At 40.5% G+C, this 21,748-nt stretch overlaps 1 protein-coding gene across 1 annotated transcript in view; it reads left to right on the forward strand.

The window, feature by feature from the left end:
- The window catches only part of clstn2a (calsyntenin 2a), a 138,583-nt gene that overhangs the window by 86,994 nt on the left and 29,841 nt on the right, over positions 1-21,748 (forward strand). The window contains exons 3-9 of the mRNA XM_061840138.1: positions 1,440-1,635; positions 6,413-6,524; positions 8,241-8,337; positions 11,320-11,469; positions 16,740-16,925; positions 18,005-18,262; positions 18,363-18,484. Coding sequence (XP_061696122.1) covers positions 1,440-1,635; positions 6,413-6,524; positions 8,241-8,337; positions 11,320-11,469; positions 16,740-16,925; positions 18,005-18,262; positions 18,363-18,484 — 1,121 coding nt within the window. The remainder of the gene's footprint in view (positions 1-1,439; positions 1,636-6,412; positions 6,525-8,240; positions 8,338-11,319; positions 11,470-16,739; positions 16,926-18,004; positions 18,263-18,362; positions 18,485-21,748) is intronic.

The following is a 21,748-nucleotide window of genomic DNA, read 5'->3' on the forward strand; positions in this document are numbered from 1 at the left end:
GCTTTGGACTCTGCGCTCCACTATTTGACCTGAGTCAGTCGATCTCAGAGCTCTGCTGGGTTTGCATTCTGTAAGCCTTTCTTTCATGTTTTCAGGACCTAAATCATTTCGTGATTTATAGACCAGTAGCAGAACTTTAAAATCTATTCTAAAGCTAACTCAGGGAGGAAATGCTTGAAATGGCGTTGACAGTGAGATGTAGTGCTAGCAAACATGTCCGCGTATTTGGAAGGAAGGTGTACTGTATTCTACTGCACATGCTTGAAAGCAGTGGTTCTTAAACCTTTTACTTTTACACTAAGTATACCTTAAAAAAATACTCGACTCACTAATATTGTATGGCGCTTAAATGTTAAATGTCTTATGTACCTAACTGTCGGAAAGTTGTGAGGAATTTCATGCAAATGTTTTGTACTTAGTTAAATACAACCAATCTGTACTTCATCTGTACAAGTATCTGTATCTGTCCTGTCTTGATATTTTTTGCCCCACTAGTATATTCCGCTACTGTATAATATTCATGCACGCTACTAGAACAATCGCATGTTAATAGTGAGGTCAAACTGTGCATTAGTTGACACTTGCGCACTACTAGTGCTAATCGTGCAGCGCTAGATGTTGTGCGTTGCGTTTTCGTGACAAAGAGTTTACTAATCTATGGAGAATTCAGCGCGTTAGAAGGATTTTGAATAAATGCTCAACTAGCTTGCCATAATATTAGGCATGAAGCTGAAAGGTTTTGATTTTGGAATATATTTATGATGTCAGCATTTGCCCTCTTTTAAATACAAATACATTTGGCGCACTTGCTCACAAGCTCCTTGCACAGCGTAAATCCATCCAAAATAAGGTCCGTATTAATGATTCTCTCTTACAAAGGCAATAATGCTTACTCACATAATTACATAATATTTACCCAAGTGAGAAAAAAAATGCTTTCAATATGGTTCCGTAAATACACTTTTGGATATACTGTACTCTATGTAGCCTTTCTAATATAATTTTACATTTTGACATTTCAGGCCAAGTAATGTTCATTATTCATGTTTTCACTTCATTCGTATTGTTGATGGCCTTGACCCACAAGGTAGAGGTTTTCCTCTTACCTTGTGACATCTCAGACTTATCAGGAGGGAAATTCTTCTTCTTCTATGCCACCGATTGACTTGGTCAGATTGGATATTGTAGCCAAAGTTTACGGTCACAACAGCCTCGTACTGTATTTGCCCTGAACTCGTGAAAGCAGTACCTCAGCATGTCTTAATGAGCCATTTGTAGAATGGGATACCAAAATTAATCATTGCGATTTTTACTCATGCTTGCAGCATCGGCTAAAATATATATACTTGACTCTCACATTGTCCCCTGCTTCGTTGTGACTCTCCTCGCAGAGTAAAGCACGCCTCCATTCATTTTTTTTCTGTTCCTTGTCTTTTTAGGGGAAATTTGTGCCTTTAAGATTTATGGTCAGGACGTTCCGTTCGAGGCGGTTGTGTTGAATCGCACCTCGGGAGAAGGCGTACTGAGAGCCAGCGGCCATGTGGACTGCGAGAGCCAGAAGGAATACACATTTATTATCCAGGCCTACGACTGCGGAGCTGGACCCAGTGGGGCCGACTGGAAGAAATCCCACAAGTGAGTGCAGCAGTGTGGATAGAACTGCGCGTTCGCTTCAGTGTTTTAAAAGGTTTTCCGCCTTTGATTAAACATGATTCTGTCGAAAGATAATCTGACAGTTATAATTGCCACCGGCAGGAAAATAATATTGAATCTTGAGGCCCTAAAACCTTTTTCAATGCGAATAACATGACAAAATGACCACAATACAAAACATTTTAAACAGATCATTCTGACATCAATTGCGAGAATGAGAAAATGGTACAATTATGTGGTTCCAATAAACATTTGTATTTCTCTGATGGCTTCGTGGGCTGCTTTGTTTTGCTGTCACAATTTCTGTTTGCCGCACAATGAATATGCTTTTATAACGACGACGACTGTCAGCGCCACCTATTTAGGTTGTCACATACCGCTAATTGTTCTGTAACTCAGTGTGAGTCACTTGTGAAGTTTCTGATCGAGGATAAAAAAATAGAAATGGCTTGTGGACTAAAAGGAAAAAAAAAAAACTTTTACATCAATGCTGCCAAAAAAGCCGCACAAATGAATACATCCATCCATCCATTTTCTGAGCCGGTTATCCTCACAAGGGTTGCAGGAGTACTGGAGCCTATCCCAGCTATCTTTGGGCAGGAGGGGGGGGGTACAACCTGAACTGGTTGCCAGGCAATCGCAGAGCACATAGAGACAAACAACCAATCGCACTCACATTTACCGTCATTTCTCGAGTATAATGCGTCCTGAAGTACAATCCGCACCCTTACCTTAAAAAAAATCAGGAAAACCCTTCTACCAATGTACAATGTGCACCACCAATTTGCCGCTACCCATATCGTCAGAATATTAGGAATGATCTGTATTTACATTTTGTTAGGTTTGTACTTGTATTGTTTTTCAAAAAACTGTCCGCACAATAATCATTAATGATAATGTGCATGTGCTGATGTAGCAGTAATATAATCTCAGAATAGGCCACAGAACATGCTTGTCCTGGTCCCTGTAATTGTCAGAACAGAATCCCTCAACCAACTAAAATAAATCGTCAATGATGACACCACATTTTATTAATACTTATACTAAGTCATATTTCAGTCTTAAAAATATAAACTCTTTAATATTAGCTCTTTAATATGCCAACAATATTTGTTGACGTCTGTGACGCCTACCAGGTGGTAAAAGCCAAAGCTATGTAGGGTAAATATGGCTTGAATGAACGACTTTGTTCTGGCGGTGTTGTAAAGGAAATCCTTTCTGAGGCCAGAGTTTGAAATGGTGACATTTGAGTGCAAAAGTAGATGCAGTAGATCACTGAGGTTTTGACTAATTAATTCAGAAGATCTGAATAAATGAAAAGCAGGTGCAAAGGCCAGCCAGCACACTACCCAAATGAGCCTCGCCTTGCACTCGGTGATTATTTTGGCAACGGATGCCTTTTGGCTCAGTCTGTTTATTGCTTGAGTTTGACTTCTCTGGTGCTCACATTGATGAGGCCATAGATGTGCTCTTTTGGCAGAGAAATGAATAGCACACAGTAGTCTACTCAAGGCCTGCTCTAAAATTCAGCCCAAACTTCATACATTTTACACTCCAAGTTCAAACCCGATGATGGAGTTTTGGTTCCCAGTCTGTCCCTTTAGATGCGCCTAATCCAACAAGTTGACAGTCTTCCAATCGTCTCTGTAGAATAATTTATGACATCCTTTCGCTTTATCCTCCTCCCTCCGTTGACTTCATTTTTTTTTACAGGAAAAAAAAAACGTAAACTCTTTGGTGTGTCCGTGGCAACACAACCCCAAACACGAGTTTTAATTAGATCCAACAGTACAGTCATCACTTGCGTTCCCCTATCTGCAAGTTTAGCAACATTACGCATTGGCCTTACAAATCATGAATGACAAGGAGTAACAGATGCAGTGTGTTTACCTGATAAGCTAAGAGCTAGCCTAGCTTTTTCCATTTTTTTTTTCTACTGTAGCACTTCTTTTTTGTATCTTCCGGCAGTCTAGCAGCCTTGATACAAGGACAGGATTCTGCGTTTCGCCAATATACAGTAAAGAAAATACATAAGTATTTGAACACCCTGCTATATTGCAAGTTCTCCCACTCAGAAATCATGGATGGGTCTGAAATTTTCATTGTAGGTGCATATCCACTGTGAGAGAGATAATCTAAAAAGAAAAATCCAGAAATCACAATGTATGATTTTTTTAACGATTTTTTTGTGTGATACAGCAGCAAATAAGCATTAGAACACTTGTCTATTAGCTAGAATTCTGACCCTCAAAGACCTGTTAGTCCGCCTTTAAAAGTCCACCTCCACTCCATGTATTATCCTGAATCAGATGCTCCTGTGTGAGGTCGTTAGCTGCATAAAGACACCTGTCCACCCCGTACAATCAAAAAGACTCAAACCTGTAACATGGCCAAGACCAAAGAGCTGTCCAAAGACACCAGAGACAACATTGTACAACTCCACACGGCTGGAAAGGGCTACGGAAAAATTGCAAAGCAGCCTGGTGAAAAAAGGTCCAGCGTTGGAGCAATCATTAGAAAATGGAAGAAGCTAAACATGACTGTCAATCTCAATCGGAGTGGAGCCCCATGCAAGATATCACTTCGTGGGGTCTCAATGATCCTTAGAAAGGTGAGGAATCAGCCCAGGATTGCACGACAGGACTTGGTCAATGACCTGAAAAGAGCTGGGACCACCGTTTCCAAGGTGACTGTTGGTAATGCACAAAGACGTCATGGTTTGAAATCATGCATGGCACGGAAGGTTCCCCTGCTTAAATCAGCACATGTCAAGCCCCATGTTAAGTTTGCCAAAGACCATTTGGATGATACAGAGAAGTCATGGGAGAAAGTTTTGTGATCATAATTCCACCAACCGTGTTCGGAGGAAGACGAACGATCACCCTAAGAACACCATTCCTAACTGTGAAGTATGGGAGTGGTAGCATCATGCTTTGGGGGTGTTTTTCTGTATGTGGGACAGGATGACTGCACTGTATTAAGGAGAGAATGAGCACAGCCATGTATTGTGAGATTTGGGGGAACAACCTCTTTCCCTCAGTCAGAGCAGTGAAGAAGGATCATGACTGGGTCTTTCAACATGACAATGACCCGAAGTACACAGCCAGGAAAACCACGGAGTGGTCTAGCCAGTCTCCAGACCTAAACCCAATAAAAAATGTTTGGAGGGAGCTGAAACTCCATGTTTCTCATCGACATCCCAGAAACCTGTCTGATCTAGAGAAGATCTGTGTCGAGGAGTGGGCCAAAATCCCTCCTGCAGTGTGTGCAAACCTGGTGAACAACTACGGGAAACGTTTGACCTCTGTTATTACAAACAAAGGCTACTGTATCAAATATTAACATTGGTTTTCTCAGGTGTTCAAATACTTATTTGCAGCAGTATCACAAAAATAAATCGTTAAAAAAAATCATACATTGTGATTTCTGAATTTTTCTTTTTAGATTATCTCTTTCACAGTGGACATGCACGTAACAATGGAAATTTCAGACCTCTCCATGATTTCTAAGTGGTAGAACTTGCAATATAGCAAGGTGTTCAAATACTCATTTTCTTCACTGTATCACATTCATAAGCAATGATTTTGTAATCGGTTTTTACATTCCAGTATAGTACAGTTACCGTAATGTGCTCACATATGGTAAAGGAGAACCACAGCCACCAATGTAATTTTCAGCTATTTACTGAATGTCGAGAGAACAGTAAAGTATCAGAACACCCTAACAGTCATGCAGAATCTGGTGTCAGCCACAGCTCTCATCCAGGCGTTCACGCGCCACCTCTTAAAGGTGCATTCGTGTTAAAAAAAACACTATAGTAGTTCCCCACAACAAGGTTTTCACTGTATCCTCTCTGTGAAAAGAATGTTTGCATACTTCATTATTTCGTCATTTACTTTATACTTGGGCTTCTGATGTTTCTTATTTAGCTGCACTCGTGTCGGCAGCCCCCCTTCTGGCTCTGTCCTCCTTTTCACTGAGCCCTGTCGCTTCAGACATGCTGACGGCGTCTGTTGACACGATGGCGTTCTCGCCCGTGCACATCGGAGACCGTGCGGTCGTCCTTTGTGACTGACAGTGACAGACATGGCGTCTGGCATTGACGGCATCAAAAATCAAAGCCTTTGCTGCTTCACTCGTTCACAACAAGCTGTGAACATGCAGAGGCTGCCGGCTCGGTGCTGAAGGTGCTGTATGTAGAGATGGAGCGGTAGATGGAAATTTATGAGCACAGGGAGCACTGGGATGAAATTCTCCGGTGGCAGATAAATGGTGCAGTGTGTGTGTGTGTACGTGTCCTTATCACTGCATGACATTCTAAATAGGCCTCATTAAGCTAATGTCATTAATTTGCCAGATGTGCGTCCTCAAACAGGGAAGGTCACGTAAAAAAGAAAACTTGTGTGAATTATTGCTTCATTTTTTTTTTTAATATCTGGTGTGAAAATTGTATCGCGGGATATTACATTGCATGTTTGGTTCGGTCTTCAGTACACAGGTGAGAGATTCTCTTTTTGGCTCTTCTATAAACTGTGCCTTGTCTTCATTTGGAGTTCTTAAGATAGACCATGGAAAAGGTTTAATTAGGTTTGATCATCTCTAATGGATTTCTCATTTTTTTCCTTCCTCCATCCATCTCTTCACTTCCTGTCTCTGGTCTTCTGCCCCTTCATCAATCACCTCCAAACTGCATGTTGGCGTGCGCGTCCCTGTGGTTCCTCGTTTGTTCCCTCGCTCTTCTTCCCACGCCTTCACCTAGGGCCGTGGTTCACATTCAGGTGGATGACGTCAATGAGTTCTGCCCGGTGTTTCGGGAGCCACTATACAAGGCTTCAGTAATTGAAGGCAAGATCTACGACAGCATTTTGCAGGTATTTTGTGCTTGCACTATATATGAACCATGTGTTTAATACTCTTTAATCTTGTGTTGTTTGTGGTTTCAGAGCTTTAATCCACAATTTCACAGCCCGCCTGATGTGAATGTGTTGTATTTTCTCGTGTATTGCTTCTTCTTTGTTCAAACAGAAAAAAAATAGACATGCATACTGAAGAGATTGTATGAAGAGTGGTGATTTAGGAGATTTTCAAGATGTAACCTTGCTCGTTTGGTACATTTGTTGCTTTGATTTGCGATTATAACTTGAGATACGAATGCTGTATGGTGCCAGTGAACGCCGTTCAAATCAAAACAAGCAGCAGTTTGGCACATAGGTATCGGCTGCAACTTGCAGTTGAAATTTACCGTCAAAATAAACATCAAACAAAAACAATTATACATTGTGTATTTAAAACAAGCAAACTTCATTGGTGCAGGAATCTCCCCCTACTCGCTTAATGCTAACATACAATAATAGAAAATGTTTTATTTTTGTGTAGGTGAAGGCTCGAATGGATTAATAACATTTTTCATTTATTTCAAAGGAGAAAGATGATTTGAGACCAAAGTATTTTGAGTTTTCAAGACACCACTACCACGCATCAGCTTTTTTAGATTGGCAGTACAAGTTGTTTAAATGTCGTGTTTACACTGAACCCCCCACCCCACCCTAACAGAAACATATACACACACACACACAGGCCACTGCAGATTTTAAGTAAAAAGTTAAATCATCCATTTTCTGTAGCACTTATTCTCACAAGGGATGTGGTGGAATCTATCGCAGCTACCTTCGGGCAAGAGTTGGGGTACATCCTGAAATGGTTAAAAGCCAATCACAGAAAGTTAAATTATGCAATTAAAATAAAATCTTAACTAACAATATACCATTGCGGGGAAGTGACATGGAAATCTGAAAAATCTCAAAGTCAAACCATTTTGGGAGCATATTTGATCTCCCAATGCAGTCACTGTGGTTTGAAAGGCGTGTCATCGCACTCACAAATCTGCACAGTCGAGCACGAAAAATCTCGCGTATAAAATGTTACGAGTAGAAATACATCGATATTGAAAGACGTCACTTATTTTGTAGAGTCTTGCCCCACTGCGCAGTGAACCACAGCCTGAAGTCTTTTTTTTTTTTCAACATGGAAGCACACGGGAGCTGCTGCTCAGTCTACTTCTACTTTGTAGTTTACCTGACACGGCCCCCCTCCGCTCTTGAAGGGGTACACTCATAATTACAAACAGAACACACACCCGCAACTTTATATCTGTGGGCATGACTGGTGGACCTCACCCGCAACTTTATATCTGCGGGCATGACTGACCACACCTGTATATTTTTCAAATGTGAGTGACTGCAATGTATGTAGAATATCTCACACATTTCCTGTGTGCCCCGTTAACTCCTCTAACAGATTAATTGTAAGGTTTAACTACCTGTATTTCTATTTTCAAACTGAAAGTGGATGGCATCATTTGTATTTGTGTATTTTTGTGTATTATTTGCTGTAATTAATGTATATACTGTATATTACGAGTATAACTTCATTGTAAAGGGGGAAATAAATCACAGAAATTATTTACCCTCTATTTAAAAGTCGCTAAGTATACAAAAACATTGTCTTTCAATGTGATTTAACACCTTCAGTCTGGTAGCCTGCAGCTATTGAATGGAGTATCTTAAGTGTGTTTTGCGCTGTGACAGGTGGAGGCCTGGGACCAGGACTGTTCTCCGCAGTACAGTCAGATCTGCAACTATGAAATCGTCACTGCAGGCACGCCGTTTGCCATAGATCGCAATGGTGAGTGCATATGCTTGTGTGCGTTTGCAGTTGTCTGGACTGCTGCTGAAATCCATGGAGGTATGTAGTAAAGACATAAAAATATATAAGCATAATAATAATATATAATATGAATAAAATTATATATATATATATAAGTATAAATAAATGTTAGGGAAAGGGATCTGAAACTTTACCATGAAAGGCTACTTGAGCACCTGCAAATTTACATCTCATGCTATAAATTATACAAATGAAAGTGAAATTAAAATGCGCAAGCAGCTGTTGTTAGCCATGGATTTACTTACAGAAATAGGTTGGAATTTATTTCATCACATTTTGTGCCTGAGCACAAAATTAAATATAATTGCAGCAAGTATATTTAGCACTGTGAAAGAGTCCGTAGGAGTCGGGCTTCCTCTTTGGAATTTGCAGGTCTTCTGGACCCCATGATTACATTGTAGACTTTCTCTGGGTCGCCCAGCGGATTCCTCCCACGTCCCAAAAAACATGTATATCGGGTCCATTGAAGACAGAAATTGCCCATCGGTGTGAATGTGACAATGAACGGTTGTTTGTCCCCGTGTGCTTTTTGATGAACTGGTGAGCAGTCTAGCGTGTAGCTGGCGTCTTGCATACAATCAGGCGACAGAAGCTCCACCTCATCTGCATCTGATGACAACAAGCCCTGTCGAAAACTATTGAAAAGGATAAACGATAAATTGTGATTGCAAATGGGGATCTTCCCATTTTCCCTTTTTTTTTGCTCCCCAGGCGATGATGATGCCCCCCAAAACGCTTTGTTTGTAGTGTACTAATGTGGTTTGAAAGAAATACCTTTAAATGAAATCCATTCTTATTTTTACAGTACACCAGTTACTTCTAGGATCACTATTTCCTATAGTTTATAGTGGGAAGAAATAAATAAGAATGAACTAGAACCAGGCTCAGTTTGGCTCGTGTCCGTCCACAAGTCCTGGATGGCTGGAGGACCAAATTCTGATTGATTTTTAGATTGTTTCCTATTCTGAGCATGTCTCACGTTTTCAGCTTTGGGCTATTTGCTTGCTGCTCCGTGAACGGCCATATCCACACCGTGTTGATCTGGATTCAGTGAAATTCAAAGTAAAGCGGCGGCTGGAGAGCTTCATGCGCGTGTGCGTTTTGTGCAAGTCTCTCCGTCGCTCACAATATATTTTGAATGTAAGAGACAGATCAAACAAAGTGGGCCTATTTCCTAGAAAAATTATAACCACACACTTGACATTTGCTTAAACGTGAGCCAACGGGGAGCTTAATGTGTAGCATGGAACCCCGCTGTCGGCTGTTATTGCAAATAAAAGCAGGAAAAGATTTAGCTGACAGCCCTTGTTTCGATTGGCAGTCGTGCATTTGCTGCAAATCAAGTCGGAAGTTCAAATGTTGATCCCAGCAATGCTCTGAAGCAAAATAAAGATTTAGGATGATGTGTTCAACACTCATGTGAGAAATATTGAAACTGGTGAACCAAAAATAAATTAATACATTTGCGCTGTTGGCTATGAAGCCACTGTAAATCAGAGGGAGTCAAGTGGGGAGTTTTAGCTATTGCAACAATTTTCAAGTGGAGTGTTTGGATATTTCCTTCAGCAATTTTCAAAACATTCCCACGTGTCGTAATAAAACGTCTTTGGCATTCTTCTGTCAAAATACACAAGGGATGAGAATTATAACACTCTTAAAATCTATTTTTCACACACTAGTACATCTTTCGTTGCCATGACGACTGGGGCGGACCTAGGACAAATGACGAAGCAGCCTGCTCAGTGTTGTGACTTTTTTGACCCCTGTAGCAACCTTTCTTTTTGGAGAGGGTGGGGGGGGCAGCATCTGACTGGAGACTTCTTGACTAGTTCTGACTCCCCCCCACCCATTACCCTAACCCCCGGAAGGGAAAACGCACACTGCAAATGAATGATGCATGCATGAAGCCAGCACCAGCTGATTTGACCACATACACGTGCACAGTGCAGAAAGGCTCTCGACAGGACAGGTTTTTCAAAGTAGGAAGAAAAACAAAAAGATTTAATTGATTGTTTAATTTCATACTTGATGGGTGGGCAGGCTCCAGAGACCCTGCTGTTTGTATACAAGCAATTAAAAAGTCAATTTGCATAATATGTCCTCTATGATGTTGGGGAAAAAAATGAAACATTTAATGACATTTTCTTTCATATCACATATATAATATGAAGCTGATATCATCTTCCATCATATAACACATTCTGTACTTGTTCCAACACTGTGGGGAGTGTATAATAAATAAATTGGATGAGCCTGAAATAACAACCTAATTTTATCATTCACACCATTTCCACATTATTAAAATGTGTCCTCACTTTTCCTAAAAAAATACTAGAATAATATCTAGTTTAATATATTTTAAATGTGCAACCGATGTACATGTTCGAATTAAGCATATTTAAAAAAAATACTTTTTCACTCTAAGAGCCTGCGTTTTGGTTTGGAATCATTAAATCATGATCACAACTTCTCAGCTTCATGTTCTGACATCTTTTCTTCCATGCGCAATTGCAAGGGATTTGAATTTGGAAGAGAAAAAGCATATCAAAACAATTAAAAAAAAAAAGAAAAACAGCATGCAACTGTACCATGTATGTCTGTAGTGCTTCAGAATCAATATTTATCTATTAATGTGACAAGAACACAAAACATTTTAGTAAAATATGTCAGTCATCACAGACACAGATTAATAAATGTGTTAATGTGTGCAGATGGCTGCAAATTGTTTTGCCAGTCGCATGTGAAAGCAATGCAGCCAAGAGAAATGCTACCACAGTTGTGACTAAATGAATACAATTTCATGGAAGGAATATTAGTAATTAGGTTCAAATGGAAGTCAGCACTTTGGATAGAGTTTAGGCCAACACAAAAGGCCTTCCTGGCCCCAAATAAGGAAAAGTGTGTGTCTCATATTTTCCACTGTGTTTTTGTGACCTTTAGGAAATATTAGAAATACAGAGCGACTGAACTATGACAAGCAGCAGAGCTACAAGATCATGGTGACAGCCTTTGACTGTGGTCAGAAGAGGGCAAAGGAGGATGTGGCTGTGCATATTGATGTCAAGCCCGTCTGCAAAGCTGGATGGCAAGGTCAGAAATACCCGAGCAACGCTTGGATTGTTGAAAGTCCCTGGCAAGCCAATTCGGAGATTCGTTTTACATGTTTCAAGCTAATTACTGAAAACTTGCAACGACTGATCACGATGCCGTATTGAATTGTGGAGATATAGCATTGAGCTGTTTTTCGCTATTTCAGTTTTCCTGATATTTTGGGGGTGGCTAAAACAGGGCCCGGTTTTGCACTTAAGCCCTTGCGAAAAATGCCTCACTCTCGCTATACAAGAACATAAAAGCTAGGGCTCAGAGACGGCCTTTAAATCCTGATTCATTACGCATTTTGATATTTACTTTTATGCATTACTGATACTTCCGAAACAGAATCAATTCATTACCCCTTAGATAGTCTGGTTCCGTGGCCATTTTAGTGTGCCTCATTGTCAGCTGTATGTGCACGCACAAGACGAGGCAGAAAAGTGACAGGGAGGAAAAAAATCTGATTTGACAGACAGGGTGTGGACAATGGGGTGGCTGCATTTGGAGCACCTCGTTGTGTCAGAGTGGAAATCCGTGCGACGACCTGGTAGGATAAATGCTAACACTGCCATTGACGGCAATAGGAGTCAAATGTCCATGTTAACTGCAGAGGCTGGCAGTGGATGAGTTAACGATTCAAAAGTGTAGAGATTCGTAAAAAATCAGAGACACGCTGGGCAAAGTCACATTTGTTTTTTTTTACCAGGTCAAAATAATAGTATTGAATTGACAGTTGAAAAGAATCTGTTTTTGGTACGGTCAGCAAACACCCTCACAGCATTTTGTTCGATTTTTCACAATTTCGAAGCCTCATTTTATATACATGGTGACATTTTTTGATCATTTGACTGGGTTATTAACAACACTTCCCTGTGGTTGGCAAAATTTAGAAGAAACATTTGTCATTTTCCTAAATGCATCTTGAAATATGAATCATAAAATGAATGCCTTTTTTCTGGCACTATTTAGAAAAATCTGCAAAATGCAAAATGCAGCCCGATGGGGGCACAAACCAGTGCAATCTGTAGGCCGGTCCTAAGCCCGGATAAATGCGGAGGGTTGCGTCAGGAAGGGCATCCGGCGTAAAAACTGTGCCAAACAAATATGAGCGTTCATCTAAAGAATCCCATACCGGATCGGTCGTGGCCCGGGTTAACAACGCCCGCCCCCGACAGTGCTAACCTGCAGGGCGTCGGTGGAAATTCAGCTACTGTGGGTCGAAGACAAAAGAAGAGGAGGAAACCGGATCCATCGCCAGAAGAAAAAGAGGAATGCACAGAGCCTACAACTGAGTGTAGGGACTTTGAATGTTGGGACTATGACAGGAAAAGCTCACGAGTTGGTTGACATGATGATTAGGAGAAAGGTTGATATTCTGTGCATCTAAGAGAGCAGGTAGAAAGGTAGTAAGGCTAGAAGTTTGGGAGCAGGGTTTAAATTATTCTACCACGGAGTAGATGGGAAGAGAAATGGAGTAGGTGTTATTTTAAAGGAAGAGCTGCCTAAGAATGTCTTGGAGGTGAAAAGAGTATTAGATCGAGTGATGAGACTAAAATTTGAAGTTGAGGGTGTTATGTATAATGTGGTTAGCGGCTATGCCCCACAGGTAGGATGTGACCTAGAGTTGAAAGAGAAATTCTGGAAGGAACTAGATGAACTAGTTCTGAGCATCCCAGACAGCGAGAGAGTTGTGATTGGTGCAGATTGAAATGGACATACTGGTAAAGGAAACAGGGGCGATGAAGAAGTGTTGGGTAAGTCCAGCATCCAGGAAAGGAACTTTGAGGGACAGATGGTGGTGGACTTTGCAAAAAGGATGGAGATGGCTGTACTGAACACTTATTTCCAGAAGAGGGAGGAACATATACAAGACCTACAAGAGCAGAGGTAGAACCACGCAGGTAGATTATATTTTATGCAGACGATGTAATCTGAAGGAGGTTACTGACTGTAAAGTAGTGGTAGGGGAGAGTGTAGCTCGACAGCATAGGATGGTAGTGTGTAGGATGACTCTGGTGGTGGGTAGGAAGATTAAGAAGACAAAGGTAGAGCAGAGAACCATGTGGTGGAAGATGAGAAAGGAAGAATGTTGTGTGGCCTTCCGGAAAGAGGTGAGACAGGCTCTCGATGGACAACCGAAGCTCCCGGAAGACTGGACGACGACAGCCAAGGTGATCAGAGAGACAGGCAGGAGAGTACTTGGTGTGTCTTTTGGTGGGAAAGGGGAGACTTGGTGGTGGAACCCCAAAATACAAGGAGTCATACAAGAAAGGAGATTAGCGAAGAAGAAGTGGGATACTGAGAGGACTGAGGAGAGGCGAAAGGAGTACATCGAGATGCGACGTAGGGCAAAGGTAGAGGTGGCAAAGGCTAAACAAGAGGCATATGAAGACATGTACACCAGGTTGGACACGAAAGAAGGAGAAAAGGATCTCTACAGGTTGGCCAGACAGAGGGATAGAGATGGGAAGGATGTGCAGCAGGTTAGGGTGATTAAGGATAGAGATGGAAATGTGTTGACTGGTGCCGGTAGTGTGCTAAATAGATGGAAAGAATACTTTGAGAAGTTGATGAATGAAGAAAATGAGAGAGAATGAAGAGTTGAAGAGGCAAGAGTGAAGGACCAGGTAGTGGAAATGATTACTAAGGGGGAAGTCAGAAAGGCACTACAAAGGATGAAAAATGGAAAGGCAGTTGGTCCTGGTGACATACCGGTTGAGGTATGGAAGCAATTTGGAGAGATGGCTGTGGAGTTTTTGACCAACTTATTCAACAGAATACTAGCGGGCGAAAAGATGCCTGAAGAATAGAGGAAAAGTGTTCTTGTTCCCATTTTTAAGAACAAAGGGGATGTCCAGAGCTGTGGGAACTATAGAGGAATAAAGTTGATGAGCCACACAATGAAGTTATGGGAAAGAGTAGTGGAGGCTAGACTCAGGACAGAAGTAAGTATCTGCGAGCAACAGTATGGTTTCATGCCTAGAAAGAGTACCACAGATGCATTATTTGCCTTGAGGATGCTAGTGGAAAAGTACAGAGAAGGTCAGAAGGAGCTACATTGTGTCTTTGTGGATTTAGAGAAAGCCTACGACAGAGTACCAAGAGAGGAACTGTTGTACTGCATGCGTAAGTCTGGTGTGGCAGAGAAGTATGTTAAAATAGTACAGGACATGTATGATGGCAGCAGAACAATGGTGAGGTGTGCCTTAGGTGTGACAGAGGAATTTAAGGTGGAGGTGGGACTGCATCAGGGATCAGCTCTGAGCCCCTTCCTGTTTGCAGTGGTAATGGATATGCTGACAGATGAGGTTAGACTGGAATCCCCTTGAACCATGATGTTCGCAGATGATATTGTCATATGCAGTGAAAGCAGGGAGCATGCAGAGGAACAATTGGAAAGATGGAGACATGCACTGGAAAGGAGAGGAATGAAGATTAGCCATAGTAAAACAGAACATATGTGCGTGAATGAGAAAAGTGGAGGGGGAAGAGTGAGGCTACAGGGAGAAGAGATAGCGAGGGTGGACGACTTCAAATACTTGGGGTCAACAATACAGGATACACAATACCATTCGGAGCTGGATAATTTTGGCGCGAGTTTCGTAAATCTGAAAAAAATGCCTATGTCTCGTTTTTAAAACAAGCTCTTCACATGTTCAGAGGCGAGAGAGTGAGTATATTGGTAGAAGGATGCTGAGGATGGAGCTCCCAGGCAAAAGAGCGAGAGGAAGACCAAAGAGAAGGTTTATGGATGTGGTGAGGGAAGACATCATGGCGGTTGGGGTTAGAGAGGAAGATGCAGGAGATAGGCTAAGATGGCAAAAGATGACATGCTGTGGCGACCCCTAACGGGACAAGCCGAAAGGAAAAGAAGAAGAATTTAGAACTGAGTGTTGTGAAATGTGTAAAACTGAAGCCTGCAATTTTTATTTTAGCACATTCTTTCCCTCGAGGGAATTCGGTATCATTTTAGAAAGAAAGTCTCTCATGGAAATCAAACCCTGAGGAAAAAAAAAATGAAACAAAGGGTCTCAAGAGAAAGTTGACTGGGAGTGTTTCCTTCAAAATAGGAGCCTGGTGCTGGAGGTAGACTCTCCCTTGCTGCTTCACCTGTCAACAATGACAGCATCTCACAAGTCCAACTCACCCAGGAATGAAATATGAAGCGAGGGGGAGTGAAAAAAAAAAAGTACTCAAGGGAAGGAAGCGAGAAACAAAGTTAGGGCAAGACAGAATTCCTGGTTCTTTCGACTGTCTTAAAACAAAAGCCGACCTCTAACAGTGGCCCATTTAGTCAAAGTGTATCTTTTGCTGCAAGGTCATCTTTTCGTCATTATACATTATGGCAGTGGTTTGTATATTTGCTCATGTGTGAATGCTCGCAGACAGCAAGGAGAAAAGAAATGGCTAATGCGGGGGATTTTCTAAATACACTTGTTAAGCGGTTTCACGCAACACTAGCTGGATAGAACAAGGAAGTGCCTTAGAGCTTAAAAACAACTTTTGATACCCTGAGAAATCTGAATGTAACAAGTTATGAAAAACTAGTTCTTATTTTATATTTAAGCCTCTACACCAATTAAGGAATAATAGCCTAGCTTTTATGTGGAGCATGACAGGAGCAGTAGTTTTATAATAATAAATGCTAGTGGCAATAACAATTTGAGATGCAAGCGCTGGTGTTAGCAAACTCAACTGAGCTCACTTCACGACAAGCAAAGTTTGGGCATACAATGAACAATTCTTCAAAAAAGAGGCTACAAGCTGTGTATTGCCACTCCCAGATGAAGTTTACTAACATATTTACTTGTTGTGGATTTAAAACTACCACACAACTTTGCCTGCAAGCTGAACTAAGACATAACCAACACCATAGACAAGCTAACAACTGCATCTCCCATTAATACCTTTTATGCAACGGTTATTTGAACAGTAACGTGCCATAACACATGTAGACAGACAATGTAACAATACTTACAGTCATGGGCATTCTTTTAAATCGTGTTATTCGTATGTTTTTATAATGTACATTATTTGCCATACATTCTCTTTGTTTTGAGGGGTAGACTTGAACAAATTGATGGCATTCATGTTCATTTCAATGGGGAAAGATCATTTCAGACAGAGGATTGCAAGCTACCAGTGTACACTCAATCCCATTGATACTGTCCATACCACATAATGAATTTAATTACAGGTTACTTCTAATTGAGAGAGACAAGTGATGAATATAACGTATTTTACATCATCAATGGGATTTTTTTAAGGCTGGAACAAGCGGGTGGACTATGAACCCGGTACTGGTAGCAAGCCTCTCTTTCCCAAGCTGCATTTGGAAACATGCGGAGGACCCTTGTCTGGCATAAAAGTGATGGTGGAGCTCCAAACCAGTCACATTGGGAAGGGCTGCGACCGGGAAACGTATTCCGAGAAGTCTCTGCAAAAACTCTGCGGTGAGTACCGACAACTTGAGTGCGGGGGAAGGAAAAAAAAAAGAAATAGGTCGCGGCAGAAGCGACTGTTGGAATAACAGAATAAAAAGAAGAGGGGTGGATTTAGAATGCCTGCTCGAAACTCAAGCTGCTGTTTAGGTCGTCATCATGAGAGACAATGAAATTTTAATTAAAAAGAAGAAATTATATGTGATGTCTCGCTCTATTTTATTACAATTTCCACTGCGCCTATTGTAGTTGTGGAGACAGCTTAGAATTCTACTTAATATTCTTAATCAAGTCTCTAAGGCCATTCTGACCTGTGACGTGTTCATTATTGTGTTCCATTTTGGCTCTGAGATTCCTTATTATACAAGCACTTTTTCCAATAAGTTAAACTTTTTTTTTTTTTTTTCATTTACCGGAAGAGATTTGCATGATGAAAGACATGACTTGGCTTGTTCCAAAGTTCAGAAAGTTGACTCAGAAAAAGGACTTTTTAAAAATGAATACCTTTTTTTTCCTCATCTGAAAGCCACTACAAAATTGTTGTTTTATATGTTGCAAGAACGTGCCTTGAATCAAAACAGGAGCATTAAATATCACTTAAACTGTTCAAATGTGATCAATTTGATGTTAAAAAAAAACTTGGCCTTCATATTTTATTTTATTTTATTTTAAATAGAAGAGTAGCATAGTTATGTTGATATTAACATTTGATTCATCAGACTCCAAAAAAGGACTGATTTATGATGTAATCTTTAATTGCTTCATTTGGATTTTTCAAATTCAAAATTCACTGGACTTTAATATGAGAGCTGGTCATGACATTAATTTGTGAAATTTAGCATGTTAAAACCAGAAGTTTATTACATTACAATGTGGAAAATGATCACATATTTATCAATTGACACTGAACTTTTTGTTTGTTCTTTACTGTTGTGGCAACAATACACTTCCATAATTCTTCTTAGAAATCTAATTTCTCTAAAGTGCATTATAATTTTAACTTTTGCACAGTATGATTGGAGTTTTCCAGCTTTCGTGTCTTTTGACTTTTTGTTTTTTTCCCTGACAATCCTCATTTATGGTTCCCCCAGGTGCAGCATCAGGCAGTACAGATCTCCTTCCCGCCCCGAACCCGTCCACCAACTGGACGGCGTCCCTCTTAACCGACAGCGGACGTGACAGTGACCTCATCTACAGATTTGACGGACAACAGGCAGCCAACGTCCCCGATCATGTGGTGCCCCAAAACCTGACGGATCAGTTCACCATAGCGACGTGGATGAAACACGGTCCCAGTCCGGGTCTCAGAGCTGAGAAGGAAACTTTACTGTGCAACTCTGACAAAACCGGTGAGGTGACCGAAGTGATTTTAAATGAGTAATCTGGACTTCAATAAAAACACACACCCGCTGATCATGTGTAACTCCATATTTGTTGTTGGCTTTGCAGAAATGAACCGCCACCATTATTCTCTCTATATTCACAACTGCCGCCTGGTCTTCCTGCTCCGAAGAGATTTCAGCCAACTGGATACTTTCAGACCTGCTGAATTCCACTGGAAGCTGGAGCAGGTAAGGGGCATGAATGAGCGTGTGAGGATGGTTTCAGGGTGATTTTCCACAGTGGGTGAAAAACTATCAATTTTGGGCTGTCGTAAAAGGAGAGGTTGTCTAGCGTCATTATCACCGGCCCTCACCTGCCCACATCTCTTCGCGCTCTCTTCTTGTCCTCAGAGGAGGAGTCGAAAGGGAAGAAAAGAGCGCTGCTTTGCTCACCAAGTCCCCAGTGAAGCTCCATTGAAAACGTTGTTTGGTCACAGAGAATAAGTTTGCCAGTAGCACTTTTCGCCTGTAATTTTTCAGTATTCTTATGGACATCTCTGGTTTTGGACATTACTTATTTTTGCCTTGGATGCAAAATGGCACCATTCCAGCCATCTGATCCGTCCTTCTCCATGAACCAAAATGTATCTTCCTGACTAACAAATGTACACATAAATACCAATACAGTGGTAGAATATGGCTTATAAGTGACCTGAGAGGAGTTTTTAAAAATTCGTGCTGTTTTTGCATTTATATATATATATTTTTTGCTTTGATTTGTAAAATCTTTCAGCTACAAGTAGTGGTGGCAAATTTAGCTGCATTTTCTCAAATAAAAGTTGCTTAAGGTGTTTATTGTCAATCCAGTTTAAGTTTATTGTAAACAAACCCAACTATATACCACAAAATTACCAATTGTATTTCAAACAACCTCATGACTTTGCCGTAGAAAAGTTTGCAATCTTAATGCTAGCACACAATGCAAAATGCTATAGACGGGCTAAAGAAAACCAGCATTTTGAATTAGTATTGTTCTCCTTCAAGTTCACTTCATATTTAACAGTAGCAACGTAATGCCATTTTTTCCATTAATTTCAGTGGTCTAAGAGAATTTGCGATACAAGAGTTTTGAAATACAAGCATAGCCAAGGAACCTATTAAACCCATACGTTGAGGGTGCCTTGACTTGCAAGTCTAACTACTTCACAAAATGGTGGCATTGAACGCCACAACGTTTGCCCACGGTACCATGCGTTACTGCTAAATATAAAATAGTAGTCATTAAATGAATGAAATGGCTGGCTCATAAAGGAATGCACGTACTTTTTCATTTATTTATTTCAGAATGGACCAATTAAAACAAAAACAGTGGTGGTGTTTTCTTTTCTATTTTCTTGGTAATGCGTTGAGTGACGTTGAAACAGAGCTGCCTCCTTCCCGGGACAACAAATAATATTCTTCTGTTGTCTCGCGTCATCGTCATCGCCGGCGAGCTAGAAACCGATCCAATACCGCACTGCACTTTCATTTTTTTCACATTCAAGGTCTTCACTCGATCCAATGTATATTTCTGTGTCGTTTGTCAGCCTGCCCCTTGCCGTATTACTCCACAGACTCCCTACGGTGCATCTTTCAGAATCAGGGGTGTGAAAAGTAAATTTGGTTTGTTCCAGTGTTTTGGTGAAAGTAAATATGTCCTCACATCACTCAGGTCCCTATTGTTTGTTTGGATAGTCTCAGTCAACTTCATTTCCTCTGATCGTCTGTGTTTTGTTTTTTTTTATTACCTGCAACGTTTCATCTTTACCTGCCTCTGTGTTTCCCTTTTTTTATTTATTTTTTCATAACCGCCTCGCCGAGTTACTAAAAGGCAAATGTCACAGCGCAGTTATTTTAGTCTGAGAGATCTACACAATTACACTCTATTGAGTTCCTTGGTAGACAGTGTGTTGTGAAGATCCTATAAGAAGTGATTTCAAAGGACTGGATGCTGAAACAGTGCCAAGCTCAGTACAATGCCTTTAAGTTAGCGCTTATCAGTCTCTAAAAATGACCAAAAACAAATGGTTGAGGTGTCAAAATGATTTGAACAATGACAGTGAGACTGCATAATATCACACAGTGTATGTAAATCTAAATCTCTCACCATGAAATGTATGTTTGAGACAAGACTCTTGCTTCTTCTTTTCTGGTTTGGATGGTTTATCAGTATTCAGACATATTGTCAATATTTATCATGCAAAGGAAGAAAAATGAAACTGTCACATAACACCAAAAAATAACTAAACATACATTTAAACACCAAAACCACATCATTTTTTCTAACAAATGGATGACCGCTTAATCCTAACATATATCATTATGCCATTAGATGCCATGGTAATTAGAAATCTTGCAGTACTTTAACAGAAACAGAGCGGCAACACATAAAAACAGCCATGCAACAATACTCTCAGATGTATATTCTCCTCTGTGGGAAAACAGAATTTTAACATAACAAAAATAATAAAGTGGTACCGTATTATACTATAGGGGCGTAGTAAACCTCACTGCCTGGCAAGTTGTACTTGGTAGTACACTGGCGGCATGCAACTCTAAATTCAGACTTTTGAAAAAAAAAAAAAAAAAACAAGAAACAAAATTCAACTGCTCAAAATGCATTACAGCGAGTTTCACTCCAACATATTCTCATAGTAAACAACCTTGAGTTGGGCCCAGTAAACTGATTATAGAAGGTTCACAGCAGCAGTGTGTGTATCCGTGTGTGTGTTTGTGAGCTTGTGTGCCATTCAGTGAACCTTACTGTTCACGTGCGGTTATATTTCAGGCCCGTGTTCCCATGCGCTGGAGGTTTGTAGGAGTTCTCCGTATCCGTTTGAATGCTTACTGTGCTATCTCCTGTACCCACGAGTGCTATTTACAGGAACACATGTACTATCTTTGGCTCACATGCACTTCTGACAAAGAACAGATTTTTTTTTTTCTCTCTGACTGGTAAGACTACATGGATTTGTGTCACGTGGAACCGCAAGGCTATATTATATTTGTTTTGTGTTTTAGAAGAACCTTTTTTCTTTCCATAATTTCTCTGAGGTGAATGTACATTACTAATGCAACCCAACTCTCAGATTCAATTTAGGATAGACAATAAAGAAGCTTGCTTTGACTCTTATTCCTCTGTGCAGAATTTACGAGAAGACTGCGAGATGATAATAACCAAAAAAATAACCTCTACCAGTCATGCACACGTAAACACTCACAAAAGAACACTTTAAAAACTCACACAGGCACCCAAAAATAAAAGTTACACACACACCAAAAAAAAAAACTCACCTAACCCAAACACTTCTCACAATATTCTTACTAAAACAAAACAAAACAAACAACAACAACAAATAACTCAAACATAAAAGGATAAACAAATCTTTTTTTTCCCTGTGAGACCTACATTAGTTTGTTGAAATGGAATCCAGACTAGGGACACATCGCATGGCAGAGCCAGACAGCAATTTT

This window comes from Syngnathoides biaculeatus, chromosome 13, assembly GCF_019802595.1.
Source record: "Syngnathoides biaculeatus isolate LvHL_M chromosome 13, ASM1980259v1, whole genome shotgun sequence".
NCBI lineage: Eukaryota > Metazoa > Chordata > Actinopteri > Syngnathiformes > Syngnathidae > Syngnathoides > Syngnathoides biaculeatus.